This window comes from Saimiri boliviensis, chromosome 10, assembly GCF_048565385.1.
Source record: "Saimiri boliviensis isolate mSaiBol1 chromosome 10, mSaiBol1.pri, whole genome shotgun sequence".
Classification (NCBI taxonomy): domain Eukaryota; kingdom Metazoa; phylum Chordata; class Mammalia; order Primates; family Cebidae; genus Saimiri; species Saimiri boliviensis.
The window spans coordinates 513,406-534,330 of record NC_133458.1 but is presented as its reverse complement, the minus strand read 5'-3'; the positions used below and the strand labels follow the sequence as shown (position 1 = coordinate 534,330).

The following is a 20,925-nucleotide window of genomic DNA, read 5'->3' as shown; positions in this document are numbered from 1 at the left end:
GAGTTTCTTTTTGGTTGTCCAGGATCTGGCCCTACAGGGGTCCCCCTCTCTCTGAGTTTCCTTTTGGGCTGCGGTACACTGTGTTTGCCTTTATTTAGCTTTAGCTTTCTTCCTGCCCTCCAGACCCATAGACCCGAGGGGCTGGGGCCTCTGTGACCTGGGAATGTGAAAGTGTGGTCCTGTGTCAGTTTGTGTGTGGTCTGTGTTGGTCTTGGGTGTTTCGGGAAGATGTGTAGAGAGAGTTGGATCTGTGAGACCCAGAAGCCCCTCATGTTTGTCCACGTGTGATGCAGGCTGCATTTCTGCAACATATTACTGATGTGGGGGTGCTGTGGGCTTTTGAACTCCAGATGGAATCCTTACCTCAGTGAACCACCGAAGCCCTCTTCAAGCAATAGAATCTATCTCGGCATCTGTCCACAAAAAGCAGAGCTTTGTGCTTTCACCCTTTTCTACTCATGAAGGTACACAATTCTTCACTGTCTTAAAATCCTTAATAGTTGTGAAATACGGTTTCCTTATTTAAGGCCATTTCTTTCTTTTTGTTTCTGTTTTCATCAGAAATGTCAGGTTTGTCCTTCCACATCGCTTCCTTGGATGAGAGTGGGGTTCTCAACGTGTGGGTGAGTAGGGGCCCAGCTGTGCACACGCGGGGCCCGAGTGAGACGGTCTGGGTGGAGGTGGTGCCTGAATGGCCCAGTTAGCTAAGGTGGGAGATGCAGAGCGGGACTGGGCTTACTGTTCCTGTGCAGAAGGGATGCAAAATGTCTCACGTGGCAGGTTCGGGGCCTTTCTGTGACAGCAAAATAGGAACCTCATACAGGGCTTTGGGGACATGGAACATAAGTGGGAAGGGAACAGAATGTCAGGGCTGAGGTGACGCTGGCCTGCTTCATGTTGGGGGATGTGCCAAGACTGTCGATTAAGTCACCAAGTAAAGAGAACGTGAAGAGATCAAAGCAAAGGAGTCAGTAGCTTGTAAAACGTTAGTTCTGAGGCTAAAGATCAGTCTCTTTTTCTGGAGCAGTTATGTTTTAGTACCTATTACAGCACTCCATCTTTATTAGAGCTAATCTTTGCTTAGGTTGTTTAATACTTATAAAATGTATTAATATTCATTTTCCATATTCTGTTTTTAGGTGGTTGTTGAATTACCAAAGGCAGACATCGCAGGTTCAATAAGTGATTTAGGTAACTATTGAATAAAAAAGTTAATTTTAGTGTTTTCTAAAACGAATAGAGATTAAAGGTAACTGATAACTGCGGCTATGTGCAGTGACTCACGCCTGTTCGGAGCCTTAGCACATTGGGACTCTGAGGCAGGAGGATTGCTTGAACCCAGGAGTTTGAGACCAGCCTGGGCAAGATACCGAGACCCCATCTCTACAAAAAAAAAAAATACAAAAATTGGCTGGGTGTGGTGGTACACACCTATATCCCCACCTGCTTGGGAGGCTAAGGCGGGAGGATCACATGAGCCCACCAGTTTGAGGCTGCAGTGAGCCATGATCATGCCACTGCACTCCAGCTTGGGTGATGTAGTGAGACCTCGTCTCTCAGTTTAAAAGAAAAAAAAAGATACCAATAACTGCTTTGAAAAATGTGAATTACTACCTGAAAAATAAACATTAAAGTTGTATGTCATATATAGCCTTGTCAACTGTGACCAGTCATCTCAGTTAACTAGAATAATCAAATGATATTCTAAATGCATTTCTTTTTTTTTTTTTTTTTTTGAGACAGAGCCTTGGTCTGTCGCCCAAGCTGGAATGCAGTGGTGTGATCTCGGCTCACTGCAACCTCTGCCTCCCATGTTCAAACAACTCTCCTGTCTTAGCCTTCCAAGTAGCTAGGATTACAGGCACCCACCACCACGCCCAGCTAATGTTTGTATTTTTAGTAGAGACAGCGTTTTGCCATGTTGGTCAGGCTGGTCTGGAACTACTGATCTTGTGATCCACCTGCCTCAGTCTCCCAAAGTGCTGGGATTACAGGCGTGAACCACTGCGCCCGGGCTCTGAGTGAACGTTTTGATCTTAGTTTGGTTTAATGAGTTCTGTTTGTAACTAAGTACCATTCCTTCTGTCAGACAAGTCAAGGACAGCTGTATTCTGCAGCCGTGTCTGACACATTTCAGGTGTCTGAGACCTTGAACGGTCATTCATTTTGGGCCTTCTTCCTTTTGGTTTTGGATTTTTATGACCCCAGGACATACCAGGGACACTGGACGCTACTCCTAAGGGCCCTTAGACTGGATCCCAGGGTGGCAGAGGTCCCCGGGTCTGGGCAGAGCAGAAGCAACTTGAAGCAAAGCTAACAGCACCTCTCACAGTTGGCTGCTTTTGATGCTATGAGGTACGGTTTTCAGTTCCAGCAAGGTTCAGAAGTGACGGAGTAACTCAGTCCTGTTGTAGATTAGGGAGGAGGGCATTTTGGCCCTTAGAGCCCAATGGTGTGTGCTCCGTCGTCATGCATCGGGGATGGCCTTTCCGAGTTTCCTCTCGACTCTTGACTTCAGTAAGAGTAAGACAGTGGTGGAGTCAGTATCTTTCTCAGTGTGTTCTTCACATGGCCCTCTCTCTGCTCATGAAGCCATGCTGCTCTGTGTTGGCCCTTCTGCATGTGGACTCCAGGCTGCCTAGAATCCTGGAAGGTGAGAGCTAGGGAGCCTGGCAGGGGTCCTGGTGCTGTCCTCCGCAGACACAGGTCACGGTGTGGGTCGGGGATGGTGCAAGACCCACACTATTGGTCTTAGCACAAGGCTACCTTCACACTCAGGGTTACTCCCCAAATGCCCAGAACTCGCGTGACCTTGAGAGTTCATCTTGAGGCTGATTGTGCTGTTAACTTGTGACATGACCAAGGTACATTTCAAACAAATATGGATGGTACTGGGGAGATAATTTCTGTTTATAGTCAGTTGATAATCTGGCCATGGAGACAAAATCATTTTGCATAAAAAGTATTTGCATAAAAATGTTTTATATTACACAATGGTCCTACCAAGGATATCCGGGGTGGTGAGTATTTCATTTTAAAATATTGCTGTATAAAAATATCCTTTCTCCACTGATCAACTTAACCAAACTTGCGACCATGTTCCAGCCTTGACTTTAGGAAGGGAGGACATTCAGACTAGGCTGTAGTTCAGGGTGGTTGCAAACTCTGTGTAGGTTTTGGATGAGTGGCTGTTGGAGACCTGAAATCTCAGAAGGAGTCAGCCAGCATCGTTTTAGGAAATGTTCTCTGCATAAGCTGGGTCCAGTTCTAGGTGCCAGGAGACCCGGGCGAAGACCCCAGCCTGGGAGAGGGTGAGTGGTGGTGGACTTGCTGGAGCAGAGGCCCATTGGGACGGCCTGGCCAGAAAGACTGCTTATGGGTGGTGGCACGTAGGGGCCAACGGGAGATCCTGGCCAGAAAGGCTGCCCGTGGGTGGTGGCGTGGGAACCAAGACGTGAGATGGGGGTGTGCAGGGAAGCCTCATATTTGTGAATGGTAGCATTGACCCTTCATCGTGGTTGTGACTGGTAGGAGATGCGCAGTGCAGCTACAGGGACCCTGCCCAGCGGCAGGTGGGTTTTACTTCTATCTCCTTTTAATTCATCTGCTCCCAGAGTTCTAGGCAATGCCTTGCCCAGAATTTGGGTTTTAATATCCTTAAATTTCTAGTTTTTCCCCTTGCAGTAGTTTTAAAGAGGGAAAGTGGTATTGGGAACAGATGCAAGAGGCAAAACCAGTAAATGGCTGAGGAGTCACCGTTGTAGCCATGGACACTTTCAGGATAGAAAGGAAAAGCAGTCAGGCCTCAGAGCCATGGCTCTGTGTTGTTTGAGAGAAGCTGGAGAAGCTGGTGGAGTGGAGAGTGAGACCAGATGCGCTCGGCCGAGGAGCCACGCTGCCTCCTGTGCGTTCTGCCTGGACACCAGCAGATTTTTGAGTCTCTGGGATGATGGAGAGAGAGGTCCTACAGGTTTCCTGTGGGCATTGGAGCCCTGGGGAACATTTACAGGGCGTTTGTTGCTGTGATCTAAGGCTTGTTTAGTGTATGTACATCCGTACACATGTGTGGATTGCTTACTTATTTTTATCAGCTCAAAATACACAAAGGCTCCCAGATCCTGATTCTACAATCTTTCTTCCCATAAGGCTTTGAACTGCGAATTTTTGATTGTTCTCCTAAGGTAGTGACTCTCACCCACAGGGAGGGAGGGATGCTGTGTATTGATTTGCATTTGACGTTATTTCCTAACACATATTTAAGCAATGAAAAACGATTCCAGGCAACTATAACTGGATTTTGATTTAGCTTCTGTTGAAAGGTGGATTTATTTTGGTTCAACTGTTTTTAGGTCTGATGCCTGGAGGGAGGGTCAAGCTGGTGCACAGTGCTCTGATCCAGTTGGGTGACAGGTAAGATGTGAGAGAAAATGCTTCACTATCTTACAAAGACCCGGAAGGAAAATAACATTGGGGAATTGCATATACAGTAAATGGTCATCTTTTGCAATGAAGAAGTCCATTTTCTCACATTGTATTTTGACTGTTTTGTCTTTTTATTACTGGTTTTTTTAAGACAGAGTTTCGCTCTTCTTGCCCATGCTGGAGTGCAGTGGCACAATCTTGGCTCACTGCCAACTCTGCCTCCCAGGTTCAAGTGGTTCTCCTGTCTCAGCCTCCTGAGTAGCTGGGATTGCAGGTACCTGCCACCACACCCAGCTAATTTTTATATTTTTAGTAGAGATGGGGTTTCATCATATTGGTCAGGCTGGTCTGAAATGCCTGACCTCAGGTTATCTGCCTGCCTCAGCCTCCCAAAGGTTTGGGATTACAGGCGTGAGCTACCTCGCCCAGCCTTGTTTAGTCCATTATTAATAAGTGAATGTAATAAATGCAGCTTCCGGGTGTAGAGCTAACATTTTTTTTTTTTTTTTTTTAGTAGAGACTACTTTCTGTCTTTTAAATTGGTCTTATTTAACTGTTCTTCAGTTCTCATGCAACCCTGAAGTTAAACTTACATAAAGTTTCAGGAACCAGAAACATTGATAAAAAGTTTTATTCAGAGAGTTAGATTTCTGCTTTTACTTATACAACTTAATATGACATAAAAATTCTTCACAAATATACAAATATTGTTTGTGGTATGTATATGTTTTATGTTAATTTATTTCCCAAATATCTTTTCTTATTCACTGCACTCAGGGGTCAACTATCAACATTTGAATTACTCTTGAACAATTTGGGGGGCCGATTCCTCCTGTGGGTTGGGTTTTACTCAGAAAACCTGTGGGTTGTGTTAATGAATTCATGCATGCTTAGAGATTTATGAAAGTGAGTCAATTACAGTTTAAAAAGTCATTTCCTGTATTGCAGAGCCAAACATACATGGTTCCTGGGCTGGCCCCTGACCCCACCAGCCAAAACATACATGGTTCCTGGGCTAGCCCCTGACCCCACAAGCCTCTGCAGTTCTCTTGCTGAATTTCTTTGTGACTTTTCATCTCTGCCCTTTTCGCTTTATATGGTGCATTATATTTATCTTTAGCTATTAGCTTCTCCTGTACTTAACTGCACACACACTCTTTGAAGGAAAGTGTCTAATGTATCCAACGTTTGGGTTTTTTCTTACTCAAAAACTCCTGGCAGTGTCTTCCTGAGATCCATGCATAATAAATGTTCCTTCATACTCTGCTCAACCAACCATGTTGAGTTTATTCTACTTGCCAGGCTTTGTAGCACTAGGCGGGAGCATCTTCCCTCAAGGCACTCTAAGAAGGAGGCGGATGAGTCAACGCTATGTGGTTGCAGGTGGGGCTCCCTGCTTTCACAGGAAAAAGGCTTTGCAGTGGAGTTCAGAGTGAGGATGTTTCTTAGGTAGTTCTTTGGGATCCCTGCCTGGGAGAGGGTGGGGAGGATGCAGAACTGGGCTGAGAGGAGGAGCTGAGCTGTGAGGCAGGCCCCATGGCTGACTCCCCAGGGCCCGGGAGTTCTGAACTGGAATGGCCTCCCAGAATTACGTGGCCGGACCTTCGTACTCCCCATCCCGTCAGTCACTGAGTGTGTGTCCCTGGGAGGCCTCTGCCTGCAGTACCCCCGCAGGTGGGGCCCTGTCCACCAGGGTTGTCGTGCAGAGGACAAGGTGCACTGTCAGGATGTGCAGTGTTTGGGAGAGCTCTCAAAGGATGGGGGCAGTGGGGACATCTTGAGTAGGCAAAGACTGAGCCAGGCCTTCGAGGTGCAGTTAGATGGTCAGAGGAGCAGGGAGGGTTGGGAGTAGCCCACTGTGGTCCATTGAGGACAGGCTGAGCTTGTGGTGCCTGTGGTGATGTCCAGCAGGCAGGGGCCTCCATAGCAGAAACCTCAGATAGAGGAAGGGATTTGGGAGTCATCAACCAAGAGGTGACTTTTGCAGTCCTGAATGTGGACGGAAAGAGAAAATTGGAAAGCAGGCTGTGGTAGCATGGCCAGATGCTGACTTTAATGATGCGGGCATGGCCAGCGGAACAACTGTGGGCATTTCTCTGTTACAAATACATCTGCCGTATAAAGGAAAAAAATCAAACTAAGTGTAATTTTTAAGGGAAGGAAGATCTCTAAATGCCATAATAGGAGGGAGCTTAAAGTTGGTGCCCTAAGCTTTTGCTGCTGTGTGATGGCTTGGAGGCTGGGCGTCAAGCCCAGCCTGCCCAGCCTATCTCAGGCCTTCTGGGCTGTTTTGGAGGCTTGAGCCCCATGCGGAACCAGGTGATGCATTGGGATTGCCTGAGTCAAGGAGGTAACACGGAGACCCCTGCACAGGACTCTGGAACTCACTGCCCCTGCAGTGATAGGGAAATTCAGAAAGCCTCACCACAGCCAAGGGAAGACAGAGGAGCTTGGAAGAACTTGAAATCCTAAGCTGAGTGTGTGTATAGGAACCCACAAGCTGAGATGTTAACATCTCTTCTCCTCACCAGTGGCCTCAGTGGGTTCATAGTTAAAGTAGAGTCAAAACCGCCTTGTGGGTAAAGATACATTTGCATGTTGGGGCTCACAGGATTCTCATGAGCAGTCCGCTGCAGATGAGTTCACAGCTACAAGCATGAAGAAATAGTCTACCTTGGTGTAAAAAATAGGAGTTGCTCACTGAGAACTTGAGACAGTTGTACAATCTAAAAGACATTTCTAAAAATGAAACTGTTATCTGTGAAATTTATAACCAAGTTAATGGTTACATAGCAGATTAGATATAACTGAAGAAAGAATTAGTGAACAGAAGGATAAATCTGAAGAAAATTATCAAGAGTGCAGTAGCATATAAAAGCTGGAAACAGTGGCTAAACCCACTGAGGCATGTGACATGGCCTGTTATATATCGAGTAATGTATTGTAGTGTAAATCAGGGTTAATACCATCATTATTCCTAAGGTTTGAAAACAATCCATCTGTTCATCTTTGTTATTTTATTTTTTCAGTCTTTCCCATAAAGGTAATGAATTTGGGAGGACTACACAAACACTGAATGTAAAATTTCTGCCTTCAGATCCTAATCACTTTATTGTTGGCACAGACATGGTGAGTAGTATTTTAAATTTAATTCTGTTACTCATTCTCCTTTTCTAGATTTACCTGATAAATACCTTATTTAAGATCAAATTACTCTTTGCTTTTATAATTGTAAAATCGTTTGAGGAACAGTAGCTGTGTCTAATGCACTTCTTCAGTCACTCTTGGGCTGCTTCTTCTTCACAGGGTGTCATAACCCATGGCACAAGACAAGATTTGAGAGTGGCTCCCAAACTATTCAAACCTCAGCAACGTGGTATAAGACCAGTAAAAGTTAATGTCATTGATTTTTCACCATTTGGAGAACCAATATTCTTGGTAAGCAAGTTTGTTTTTTAAAGCATCAATTCCTCTTTTTTTGAGACAGGGTATTGCTCTGTCACCCAGGTTGGAGTGCAGTGGTGTGACCATAGCTCACTGCAGCCTTGAGCTCCTGGGCTCAAGTGATCCCCCCTCAGCCTCCCAAGTAACTGGAACCACAGGTACATGCCACTACAGATAATTAAAAAATATATATTTTTTGTAGCGACCTGATCTCCCTGTGTTGCCTAGGCTTACCAATTCTTTTTAGTGATACTCTTTGCCTGTTTGGGCAGCATAACACTTGCAGTGATCCATTGGAAAATTTTAAAAGTTGATCGTTACTAGATGACAAATTGATCATTTATTGGGTGTTGGGGGTCTAAAAAGGAGAAACATGAAATTAATAACAAATTTTAAAAACAAAACCTATGTAGAAATTAAACTCTCTTAAGTAATACTTGGTTTAATTACAAACTTAGTTAGAATTTAGCAGAAGAATATCAAATATCAAAACCTATGATACAGCCAAAAATGTGAAGAAATTTCTAGTGCAAGAATTTTTTCTGTATTCTTTTATTATTTAACACAATATAATAGAAATTAGTGTTCAGAGTCTATAACCTGCAAGTCCAGGGATGGCCGTCGGGCGGGCAGCAGCTCCCTTGCTGCACTCATGCTGCAGGAGATGTGCGTGCCGCTTGCCCTCTTCTCCTTCAGGGAAGGCTAAGGTCAGCCGAGCTCACCCTAGTCACAATTGTCCTGTGGGCTCCAAGGTCAGTTTATGGGTTGGTTGGGGTAAGATAGAGCTTAAGGCAAAATATTAAACAACTTCGTACGTGATTAAATCTGATAATTAACTGTTAAGAGTTATATCACAGTCAAGGTATTAATTACATTAATTAATTTAATATGATTTAATACAAGGTATTAAATTATAACTCAGAGATTCCCTTCTCTCACTAGTTGTTACAAATTTCTCTATACTTGAGATTGAGGGGACAGATTGTTATTTATTCACACTACTTTTATAGTACTTAAAACATTCTAAATTTTGTTTATACGTCAGCCACATAAACTGTAAGGTGGTTGAAGTGGGAGATGGTATTTCATGTATCTTTGTATTTTCAAAGATGACATTTGAGCTGCTGAGTAATGTTCAGAGCCTGGAATGCGGCCAGACAAGACTGAGACACACTGGAGGTGCGGAATACATGTCAGATTTTGAAGAATTAGTATGAATAAAAGAATGTGAAATATCTCATTAATAATGTTGTTGTTGTCGAGTTCCATTGTGGAGCCCTGGAGCTTTTTATGGCTTCTCTCCCCACAGGAAACCAAAACCAAATACATAGCACCAAGATCTTCACCAGTAAGAACTTAGAGCTCAAGTGTGAAGATCCGAGCAGATGGGAGGAAAACTGGGTTTCCTCAGTGCCCTTTCTCCCTTATTTAGTCTGGCTTGAGGTGCATGGAAAATCTCCCCAGAACTCATGGTTTCTGTGCTGGAGAAAGTAAAAATTGAGGTGGACACCCAGTTTCTCTGCTTTCTTGGGTACCCTGTCCCTGCCTCTGCCCATGGGGAGCATCCATCCTGAGTGCCTGAAGGGAGAAACACCCCTGAGGATGCCCAGAAGCAAAGCGGAGGTGGGACTACTGTCCCCAACCCTGGAAACTCTACACCTCAGCCAAAAGGGCACTCAATCAGAGTAGCCCCTCACAGCACCATGCCCAGGAGGTTTGTTCCACAGGCCTCTGAACTCAAACCCTGGTGCTGTCAGGACAGATCCTTTGAGACCTCTCTCGTTTGGTGCAGGCCTCCCTCAATCACTAAATACAGCCAGGGTTACCCTCACCTCATCTATAGCTGAAAAGGAGGCAGCAGCCTAGCAGTGAGCATTTGCTAAGCAGATATATTCAATAAAAACCAAAACAAGCTGGACAAAGAAAGCTGGAATAAATAACTAATCCTGCAATGCGAAGACACAGACATACACCCACAAGAAACAGCAACAGGCAGGGAACCATGACCTCCCCAAAAGGACAAAGCAAAAATCCAGTGACCTAATGAGGCAGTGATTTGTGAACTCTCTTACCAAGAGCATGTCTGAGGCTTCCATCAGTCACGATCAGGCACAGGTGTTTTGTGCTTGGCTGGAGTAGCTCAGGGTGATGCATGTCCTGGGGAGACCAGTGACATCGGTTGGTGCCGTCCCACACAACACAAATCCTGACCTTGTGGAGTTTCCTGGTCCCTTTCTGATTAAGTGTCTCATGAGGAGATATGGTGACACTTTGTAAACATCTCAGAACTCCTTAGATTTTCACGACCAGTTTTGGCATCCATGGATGAATCTTTCTTGAATTGATTATTAAGATGATTGGCAAATAGTGATTTTCCAACCCGCTGTTAATTCTGCATGTACTAGTTGGCTTTCTACCATTAGGGGAGACTTTTCCTTTTCTCTCTCTATGCATGTATGTGTCTTTTAATTACATGTTGTGGACATGTGGCTTTTTACTTTATTTAGTAGGTCACAATTATTTACTATCAGTATTTATTTTGCTGCTGAAACGTTCTGGGTTAGGCCATTGGGTGTCCTTCGAGCTGGCTCTTTATCCTTTGGACATCATCCTGTGAGCCCTGAACCAGCCACTTCTCCTGGGAGCTGTGGCTCTTATGAGTGGAGAAAAGTATCTAGAAACCAAGATCTGGGCAGTAAGAAGTGTTTGATGGTGCATGTAGGTCCCTTAACAGACAAAGTACATGGAATACTCACTTTTATTCATAAGCCACATATGCAGGCATCACACACTGTGAGTTTGCACCCTTGTCTCTAACTCCAGGTTAACAAACAGGGTCCCTCCATCCTGCCTCCTCCCTGGCTGTGCCTGCCTCTCAGACAGGGGAAATCTGGCCCTTTGTGTTGTTAGGATGACTGATCTGGATCCGTTCACATGCTCACTCCCGGAGTACACAGAGCTCTTCAGTGCCTGTGGGAAAGGAAGGCCGCTGAGCAGTCTGTGTCCTGGGTGCTGCCTGGGTTTCGGATGTAAGCTGCACCATTGAACGAGGTGTTCAGAAATCGTGTGGCCTGGTTCTTGCCCCTCCTTCCTGTATGGTTATGTTATTTATTTAGCATATAGGTTTTTAAATTTGTTTATATTTCTTTAGAATTTTACTCACATTCTTATGGATGTTCTTTTTCGTTTTTTGAATATGGGAAAGATCAAATATATTGAGTAAAAATGAATTAATCTTCTCTTTAAAAGCTAAAAATTTGGCCTTTTATTTAACCAGTTGTTTGATTTTATGAAAATTTCAATCCAAGGGAAAAATATAACCATATTATTGATACAAATATATGTAGTTTTATAAAAGGTGCCATATTTTTATGGAACCAGTCTTAATGGCCCATGCTTGAGTCACTGATATTCAACTTTGTTGAAAATAAATACCTATTTATATATTCACTGAATCTTTTGATTATTGACCATGTTGGAAGAGAAACACAAAGTTTATCAGTCAGGTGAGTGCTCACCTTTTGTACCTTTTGAGGAGAGATTCAATGTTACAATTTTTATTTTTTTAAGATTTTACTTCTTTTTAAAAAAATTTATTTATTTTACTTCAGGTGCATACTATATCTGGCATTTCTCCCCATGTTATCCCTCCCCACCCTCTTCTCCCTCCTGTTTGGAAAACAAGTTAGTGTTTTTGCAGTACAAACTAAAGAAAGTGAATGCTCTGAAAAATTTCTCTGGCTGCTGAAATCAAGTTAAAAAGAGAAAAAAAAAATGTCTGGGCATGATGGCTCACACCTGTAATCCCAGCACTTTGTGAGACCGAGGTAGGAGGATCACTTGAGGCCAGCAGTTTGAGACCAGCTTGGACAACATAGTGAGACCCATCTCTACAAGTAATAATAGCCAGGTGTGGTGGTGCATGCATGTAGTCCCAGCTACTCAGGAGGCTAAGGCAGGAGGATTGATTGAGCCTGGGAGGTCAAGGCTGCAGTGAGCTGTGATTGCCCCACTGCATTCCAGGCTGGGTGACAGAGCGAGATCTTATCTTGAAAAAAAGAAAGGACAAGGCCATGCTCAGCGGTGTTCATCCTTCCTGGTCACAGGCCGGCTGTTCGGATGGAAGCATCAGGCTGCACCAGCTGAGTTCCACATTTCCCCTCCTGCAGTGGGACAGCAGCACAGATGGCCATGCAGTCACTGGCCTGCAGTGGTCTCTGACCAGGCCTGCCGTGTTCCTGGTGCAGGACGACACATCCAGTGTCTACATCTGGGACCTCCTCCAGAGCGATCTGGGTCCTGTCACCAAACAACAGCTCTGCCCTGACAGGCAAGTGGGGAAGCTCTGGAGCATCTGCTGGTGGGTGTGGGGGCAGGGGGTTCGGCCAGAGTTGCCACCGGTGGTTTCTCTTTAAGTTTTGCATAAGGTTGCTACATTTTAAAATGTGGCCATGTGTATATTTAAATAATATGTTTATGTAGTTTAAAAATATTTTTTTTGAGAGTGGTGGTAGGTTCATAGCTAAGTTGAGTGGAAGGCAGAGATTTCCAGCATCCTGCCCCATATCCCAGCCGAGTGTATTTGTGGCATAACCATGGGCCTGCCTCTTCACCACCACCACTGAGTCCGGATTACTTGAGGGTTCACTCTTGGATTGTGTATTTAAATAATATTTTTTAAACCACTTTAAAGTGTGATTATTTTATATTGACCCAAGCTAGGCTGTTGGACTAACAAATTCATTGTATGGTATTTCCCCATCATTATTATTCTATGAGTAAGAAATGACAGTTGGTGAGAGTGTCTTAGGTATGTTCCTTTGCCAGTCTTAAAAACTGTAAGTCTGTAACGTCTCAGTGAGGTAGTAGGTGTTCCCCTAGTCTCTAAAGGGGGATGGTGCATGGAATTAATGATCTGCATGATACCACACTGAAGCCATTCTGGCCCAGGCCCCTCGAGGGGCCTCCCAGCTCACAGCCTGACAAGTGCTCCCGGGATGTGCATGTCAGTTCCCATGATGTCACTGGTGGAATTGAAGATGGGCACACTCTCATTGACACCACTGTTAGGTAGTTCTTTGTTGCTTTGTTTGTTTCAAAGCAGAAGTGTTCACAAAAGCTTTCATTATGAGGTGCTTTCTTTCCCTGGGCCCTTGCTTGTGTGTTCATCTGCATTTTTTTCCTCGAGATTCTACATTTCTTTTTAATAAATTATCCTACTGTGAGGGTTTGTGTTGACCTGGAGGAGAGAAATCCCACAGCCCTTTTGTAAAGGAAAGATAAAGAGTTTATTAGAATGTTGCGGGTATCCTGATGAGATCTGAACAAAATTTAAGAATTGCATTTATTGGGTGGCTTGCAAGATGCCCAAATAGGTATAGCTCCAGCCTGTAGCTCCCAGTGACATCAATGCAGAAGGTAGGTGATTTCGGCATTTCCAACTGAGGTACCCAGCCCATCTCACTGGAACTGGTTAGATAGTGCGTGCAGCCCATGGAGGGTGAGCAGAAGCAGGGTGGGATGTTGCCTCACCCAGGAAGTGCAAGGGGTCCCTCCCTTAGCCAAGGGTAGCCATGTGGGACTGTGGTGCATTCTGGCCAGATACTGTGCTTTTCCTACTGTCTTCACAACCCACAGACCAGAAGCTTCCTTCAGGTGCCTACACCACCAAGGTCCTGGGTTTCAAGCACAAAACTGGGCAGTCATTGGGGCATACACTGAGCTAGCTGCAGGGTTTTTTTTTTTTTTTTTTTTTTTCATACCCTAGTGGTGCCTGGAATGCCAGTGAAACAGAACCATTCACTCTGCTGGAAAGGGGGCTGAAGCCAGGATGACACGTGGTCTAGCTCAGCAGATCCCACCCCCCACAGAACCCAGCAAGCTAAGATCCACTGGCTTGAAATTCTCCTTGACAGCACAGCAGCCTGAAGTTGACCTGGGATGCTCAAGTTTGGTGGGAGAAGAGACGACTGCCGTTACTGAATCTTGAGTAGGCAGTTTTTCCCTCACAGTATAAACAAAGCTTCTAGGAAGTTCAAACTGGGTGGAGCCCACCGCAGCTTGGGAAAGCCACTGTAGCCAGACTGCCTCTCTAGATTCCTCCTTTCTGGGCAGAGCATCTCTGAAAGAAAGGCAGCAGCCCCAGACAGGGGCTTATAGATAAAACTCATCTCCCTGGGACAGAGCACCTGGGGGAAGGGGTGGCTGTGAGTGCAGCTTCAGCAGACTTAGATGTTCCTGCCTGCCAGCTCTGAAGAGAGCAGTGGCTCTCCCATCATAGTGCTCAAGCTCTGCTAAGGGACAGGCTACTTCCTCAAGTGGGTTCCTGACCACCATGCCTCCTGAGTCCACAGAGTCTAGAGTGGACTTACAACAAACTCTAGCAGACCTGCAGCAGAGGGGCCTGTTAGAAGGAAAACTAACAAACAGAAAAGATAGCATCAACATCAACAAAAAGGATGTCCACAGAAAAACCCCATCCAAAGGTCACCAACATCAAAGACCAAAGGTAGATAAATCCAGGAAGATGAGGAAAAACTAGGGCAAAAAGGCTGAAAATTCCAAAACCCAGAATGCCTCTTCTCCTCCAAAGGATCACAACTCCTTGCCAGCAAGGGAATGAAACTGGATGGTGAATGAGTTTGATAACAAGTAGGTTTCAGAAGGTGGGTAATAAACTCCTCTGAGCTAAAGGAGCATATTCTAACCCAATGCAAGGAAGCTAAGAACCTTGAAAAAAAGGATAGAGGAATTGCTAACCAGAATAACCAGTATAGAGAAGAACACGAATGACCTGATGGAACTGAAAAACACAGCACAAGAACTTTGTGAAGCATGCATAAGTATCAGTAGCCAAATGGATCAAGTGAAAGGAGATTTCAGAGATTGAAGATAAACCTAATGAAATAAAGCATTTAGACAAAATTAGCGGAAAAAAATGAAAACAATGAACAAAGCCTCCAAGAAGTATGGGACTATGTGAAAAGACCAAACATATGTTTGATTGGTGTACCTGAAAGTGATGGGGAGAATGGAACCAAGTTGGAAAACACTCTTCAGGATATTATCCAGGTGAAATTTCCCAACCTAGCAAGACAGGCCAACATTCAGTTTCAGGAAATGCAGAAAATACCACAAAGATACTCCTTGAGAAGAGCAACCCCAAGACACGTAATTGTTAGACTCACCAAAGTTGAAATGAAGGAAAAAATGTTAAGGCAGCCAGAGAGAAAGGTCAGGTTACCCACAAAGGGAAGCCCTTCAGACTAACAGTTCTCTCTGCAGAAACCCTACAAGCCAAAAGAGAGTAGGGGCCAATATTCAACATTCTTAAAGGAAAGAACTTTCAACCCAGAATTTCATATTCAGCCAAACTAAGCTTCATAAGCGAAGGAGAAATAAAATCCTTTACACACAAGCAAATGCTGTGAGATCTTGTCACACCAGGCCTGCCTTACAAAAGCTCCTGAAGGAGGCACTAAATAGGGAAAGGAAGAACCGGTACCAGCCACTGCAAAAACATACCAAATTGTAAAGACAATCAACACTATGAAGAAACTGCATCAACTAACAGGCAAAATAACCAGCTATCATCATAATGCCAGGATCAAATTCACACATTATTAACCTTAAGTGTAAACGGGGTAACCTAATAACAATATTAACCTTAAGTGTAAACGGGGTAAATGCCCCAATTAAAAGACACAGACTGGCAAATTGGATAAGAAGTCAAGACCCTTCGATGTGCTGCATACAGGAGACCCATCTCATTTGCAAGCAAAGACACACAGAGGTTCAAAATAAAGGATGGAAGAATATTTACTAAGCAAATGGAAAGCAGAAATAGCAGAAATTGCAATCCTAGTCTGTTAAAACAGACTTTATCCAACAAACATGAAAAAAGGCAAAAGAGGGCATTACACACTGGTAAAGGGATCAATGCACCAACAAAAGCTAATTCTCCCGAATAAATATGCACCCAATATAGGAGCACCCAGATTCATAAAGCAAGTTCTTAGAGACCTACAAAGAGATTTAGACTCCCACAAAATAATAGTGGGAGATTTTTAACACCCCACTGTCAGTATTAGATCAACGAGACAGAAAATTACCAAGGATATTCAGGACTTGAACTCAGCTCTGGACCAAGTGGACTTAACAGACATCTACATAACTCTCCATCCCAAATCATCAGAATATACAGTCATCTCAGCACCACATCACACTTACTCTAAAATTGACCACATAGTTGGGAATAAAGCACTCCTCAGCAAATGCGAAGAACAGAAATCATAACAAACAGTCTCTCAGACTACAGTGCAATCAAATTAGAACTCAGGATTAAGAAACTCACTCAGAACTGCACAACTACATGGAAACTAAACCACCTGCTTCTGAATGACTACTGGATAAATAGGGAAATTAAGGCAGAAGCAAATAAGTTCTTCAAAACCAATGAGAACAAAGACACAATGTACCAGAATCTCTGGGACACAGCTAAAGCAGTGTTTAGAGTGAAATTTATAGCACTAAAATGCCAACTGAAGAAAGCAGGAAAGATCTGCAATCTACACCCTAACATCACAATTAAAAGAACTAGAAAAGCAAAAACAAACATATTCAAAGCTAGCAGAAGTCAAGAAATAACTAAGATCAGAGCAGAACTGAAGGAAATAGAGACACTAAAAGCCTTTGAAAAAAATCAATGAATTCAGGACCTGTATTTTTGAAAAGATTTACAAAATACTTAGACCACTATCGAGACTAATAAAGAAAAAAGAATCAAATAGACACAATAAAAAATGATAAAGGGGAGATTACTGCCAAGACCCACTCAGTCGTAGAGACCCCAACCCAGGCAGCATGGAAGGAATTAAGAGACACAAGGATAAAATGCGAAAGGTGGGGCGTCAGAGGGCTTTGGCCTTCCCAGCTCAGAACCTTGGACAGAGTTTGAGCCACAATGACAGCAAGCAAGTGATAATCATTACTGCAGTTTATAAATTAACTAAAAGCATTCTTCACAGGAAACAAAGCATTCTTTACTAGTGGCAAAAACCAGTCTCTGACGTGTATATCTACTGCAACTGGAACGTGGCATTAGGGTGTGGGTCGCTCATGCTATAGTTTATGGTCCCGGAACACCTTTAAGTGGTCTTCTGCTCTGGATGGGTCAGGTATTTCTCTCCCTCACTCCAGTAAACCAACAACCTCCAAAAATGTGCATCCCCACCATTACGAGTATATTACAGTGCTATAGATATTTTGTTTGTGGCCAGTTTCTTTAAGGCCTGTTTATGACAGGCTTAAGGCCTGTTGCCAGCAGATCACTATTGATTCCACAGAAATATAGACTACCATCAGAGAATACTATAAACACCTCTATGCAAATAAATTAGAAAATGTAGAAGAAATGGATAAATTCCTGGGCACATACACCTTCCCAAGACTAAACCAGGACAAAGTAGAATCCCTGAGTAGACCAATAACAAGTTCTGAAATTGAGGCAGTAATTAATAGCCTACCAACCAAAAAAAAAAAAAAAAAAAAGTCACAGCCAGATTCTACCAGAGGTACAAAGATGAGCTGGTATCATTCTTTCTGAAACTATTCCAAACAATAGAGGGACTCCTCCCTAACTCATTTATGAGGCCAGCATCATTCTGATACCAAAACCTGGCAGAGACAACAAAAAAAGAAAATTTCAGGCCAATATCCCTGATGAACATTGATGTGAAAATCCTCAATAAAATACTGGCAAACTGAATCCAGCGACACATCAAAAAGCTTATCCACCATGATCAAGTTGGCTTCATCTCTGGGTTGCAAGGCTGGCTCAATGTATGCAAATCAATAAACGTAATCCATCACATAAACAGAAGCAATGACAAAAACTACATGATTATCTCAATAGATGCAGAAAAGACCTTCAATAAAATTCACCCCTTTATGCTAAAAACTCTCAGTAAACTAGATATTGGAATGTGTCTCAAAATAATAAGAGCTGCTTATGACAAACCCACAGCCAATATCATACTGAATGGGCAAAAGCCAGAAGCATTCCCTTTGAAAACTGGCACAAGACAAGGATGCCTTCTCTTACCACTCCTGTTCAACATAGTATTGGAAGCTGTGGCCAGGGCAGTCAGACAAGACAAAGAAATAAAGGGTATTCAAATAGGAAGAGAGGAAGTTAAATTGTCTCTGTTTGTAGATGATATGATTGTATATTTATAAAACCCCATCATCTCAGCCCCAAATCTCCTTAAGCTGATAAGCAACTTCAGCAGTGTCAGGATACAAAATCAGTGTGCAAAAATCACAAGCATTCTTACACACCAATAAAAGACAAACAGCCAAATCATGAATGAACTCCCATTCACAATTGCTACAAAGAGAATAAAATACCTAGGAATACAACTTATAAGGCATCTGACGGACCTCTTCAAGGAGAACTACAAACCACTGCTCAAGGAAATAAGACACAAACAAATAGGAAAACATTCCATGCTCATGGATAGAAAGAATCAATATCCTGAAAATAGCCAGACTGCCCAAAGTAATTTATAGATTTAATGCTCTATCAAGCTACTGTTGACTTTCTTCACAGAATTAGAAAAAACTGCTTGAAATTTCATATGGAACCAAAATGCCTGTACAGCCAAGACAATCCTAAGCAAAAAGAACAAATCTAGCCATCATGCTACTTGACTTCAAACTATACTACAAAGCTACAGTAACCAAAACAGCATGGTACTTGCACCAAAATAGATATATAGAACAATGGAATAGAACAAAGTCCTCAGAAATAACACCACACATCTACAATCATCTGATCTTTGACAAACCTGACAAAAACAAGCAATGGGGAAAGGATTTGCTATTTAGTAAGTGGTATTGGTTAAACTGGCTATCCATATGCAGAAAACTGAAACTGTACCCCTTCCTTACACCTTATACAACAATTAAGATAAATTAAAGACTTAAATATAAGATCTAAGACCATAGAAATCCTATTAGAAAACTTAGGCAGTTCGGTTCAGGACATAGGCATGGGCAAAGACTTCATGATTAAAACACCAAAAGCAATGGGAACAAAAGCTAAAATTGACAGATGGGATCTAATTAAATTAAAGAGCAGCTGGGTGTGGTGGCTCATGCCTGTAATCCCAGCACTTTGGGAGGCTGATGCGGGCAGATCACGAGGTCAGAGGATTGAGACCCTCCTGGCTAACATGGTGAAAACTCATCTCTACTAAAAAATAGCAAAGATCAGCTGGGCGTGGTGGCACACACCTGTGGTTCCAGCTACTTGGGAGGCTGAGACAGGAGAATCGCTTGAGTCTGGGAGGCAGAAATTGCAGTGAGCTGAGATTGCGCCATTGCACTCCAGCCTGGGCAACGTGAGTGAAACACCATCTCCAAAAAAAGAAAAAGGGAAAAACTAAAGAGCTTCTGCACAGCAAAAGAAACTATCGTCAGAGTAAACAAGCTACCTATAGAATGGGAGAAAATTTTTGCAATCAATCCATCTGACAAAGGGCTAACATCCGAATCTACAAGGAGCTTAAACAAATTTATAAGAAAAAAACAACCCCATCAAAAGGTGGGCGAAGCATATGAACAGACACTTCTCAAAAGAAGACATTTATGTGGCCAACAAATATGTGATAAAAGCTCATCACCCCTGGTCATTAGAGAAATGCAAATCAAAACCACAATGAGATAACATCTCATGCCAGTTAGAATGGCAATCATTAAAAAGCCAGGAAATGACAGATGCTGGAGAGGATGTGGAGAAATAGGAATGCTTTTACACTGTTGGTGGGAATGGAGATTAGTTCAGCCATTGTGTAAGACCATGTGGTGATTCGTCAAGGATCTAAAACCAGAAATACAATTTGAACCAGCAATCCCATTACTAGGTATATACCCAAAGGATTATAAATCATTCTATTATAAAGACACATGCACATGTATGTTTATTACAGCACTGCTCACAATAGCAAAGACTTGGAACCAACCCAAATGCCCATCAGTGGTAGACTGGATAAGGAAAGTGTGGCACATATACACCATGGAATACTATGCAGTCATTAAAAAAAGATGAGTTCATGTTCTTTGCAGGGTCATACATGAAGCTGGAAACCATCATTCTCAGCAAATTAACACAGGAACAGAAAACCAAACACTGCGTGTTCTCACAAGTGGGAGTTGAACAATGAGAACACATGGACACAGGGAGGGGAACATCACACACTAGGGCCTGTCGGTGGGGTGTGGGTCTAGGGGAGGGATAGCATTAGGAGTAATACCTAATGTAGATCACGGATTGATGGGTGCAGCAAACCACCATGGTATGTGTATACCTACATAACAAACCTGCATGTTTTGCACAGGTATCCCAAAACTTAAAGTATAATTTAAGAAAAAGGAGTTGTATTTATTTAGAGTCCTAGGTTTACCTGCGTTATTCTGATTATTAAAAAATACATTAAAATCCAGATTGTGATCATAGATAACCACACAGCACACCTGCAGTTCATTCCAGAAGCGTATCTGTGCTTGCATTACAAGAAACACATTTTTACTGACCACTGACTGTGTGTTTGGTGCCTGGGGCTCCACACCCTGAGATCTCTCACTTTCTTGTGGGCAAGACAGACAATAAGCAGAGTAAATGAAGGAGTCCTGAAATGTGCTGGAAAACATGCTGTGGAGACACAGGATGAGGAAGAGGTCATAAGTGTGGGTCAGGGCTGAGTGGGGTAGGGAAGGATGGTCCTATTGAGAGGACCTTTGCGCAGAGACATAGGAGATGGGGTCTTGTTGGGGGCAGCAGGTCATGTGCAGGGGCAGGTGACCTACCCAAGGTAGATCATGCTGTTGTTGGGGAGGCCCTAAGGGTCTGAGCACAGGAACCCCAGCTCTGTGTGTGATGGCCTCCAAACATGGCTGGTGGTTGAGATGGATGTGGTTTTCACCCCTGTAGTGACAAGGGCAGGGACCCAGACTCCATCAGCACAGCCAGATCTGAAAAGATGAGCAGGTGTGAAGCCA

The 20,925-nt window shown here is 43.4% G+C and overlaps 1 protein-coding gene across 6 annotated transcripts in view; it reads left to right on the top strand.

The window, feature by feature from the left end:
• Positions 1–20,925, top strand: part of DYNC2I1 (dynein 2 intermediate chain 1) — a 123,572-nt gene that overhangs the window by 64,425 nt on the left and 38,222 nt on the right. For 5 of the 6 annotated variants that reach the window (XR_012511975.1, XR_012511974.1, XR_012511972.1 and 2 more), the window contains 7 exons: positions 351–464; positions 562–623; positions 1,140–1,191; positions 4,350–4,410; positions 7,452–7,551; positions 7,729–7,860; positions 11,973–12,196. Coding sequence is in view for 2 of the 6 variants with exons in the window: in XM_074378834.1 (XP_074234935.1) it covers positions 351–464; positions 562–623; positions 1,140–1,191; positions 4,350–4,410; positions 7,452–7,551; positions 7,729–7,860; positions 11,973–12,196 (745 nt within the window). In the remaining 4 variants the exon portion in view is untranslated. Of the gene's footprint in view, positions 1–350; positions 465–561; positions 624–1,139; positions 1,192–4,349; positions 4,411–7,451; positions 7,552–7,728; positions 7,861–8,975; positions 10,975–11,972; positions 12,197–20,925 lie in introns of those variants that run through there. The other variant, XM_074378835.1, reaches the window with a different exon arrangement.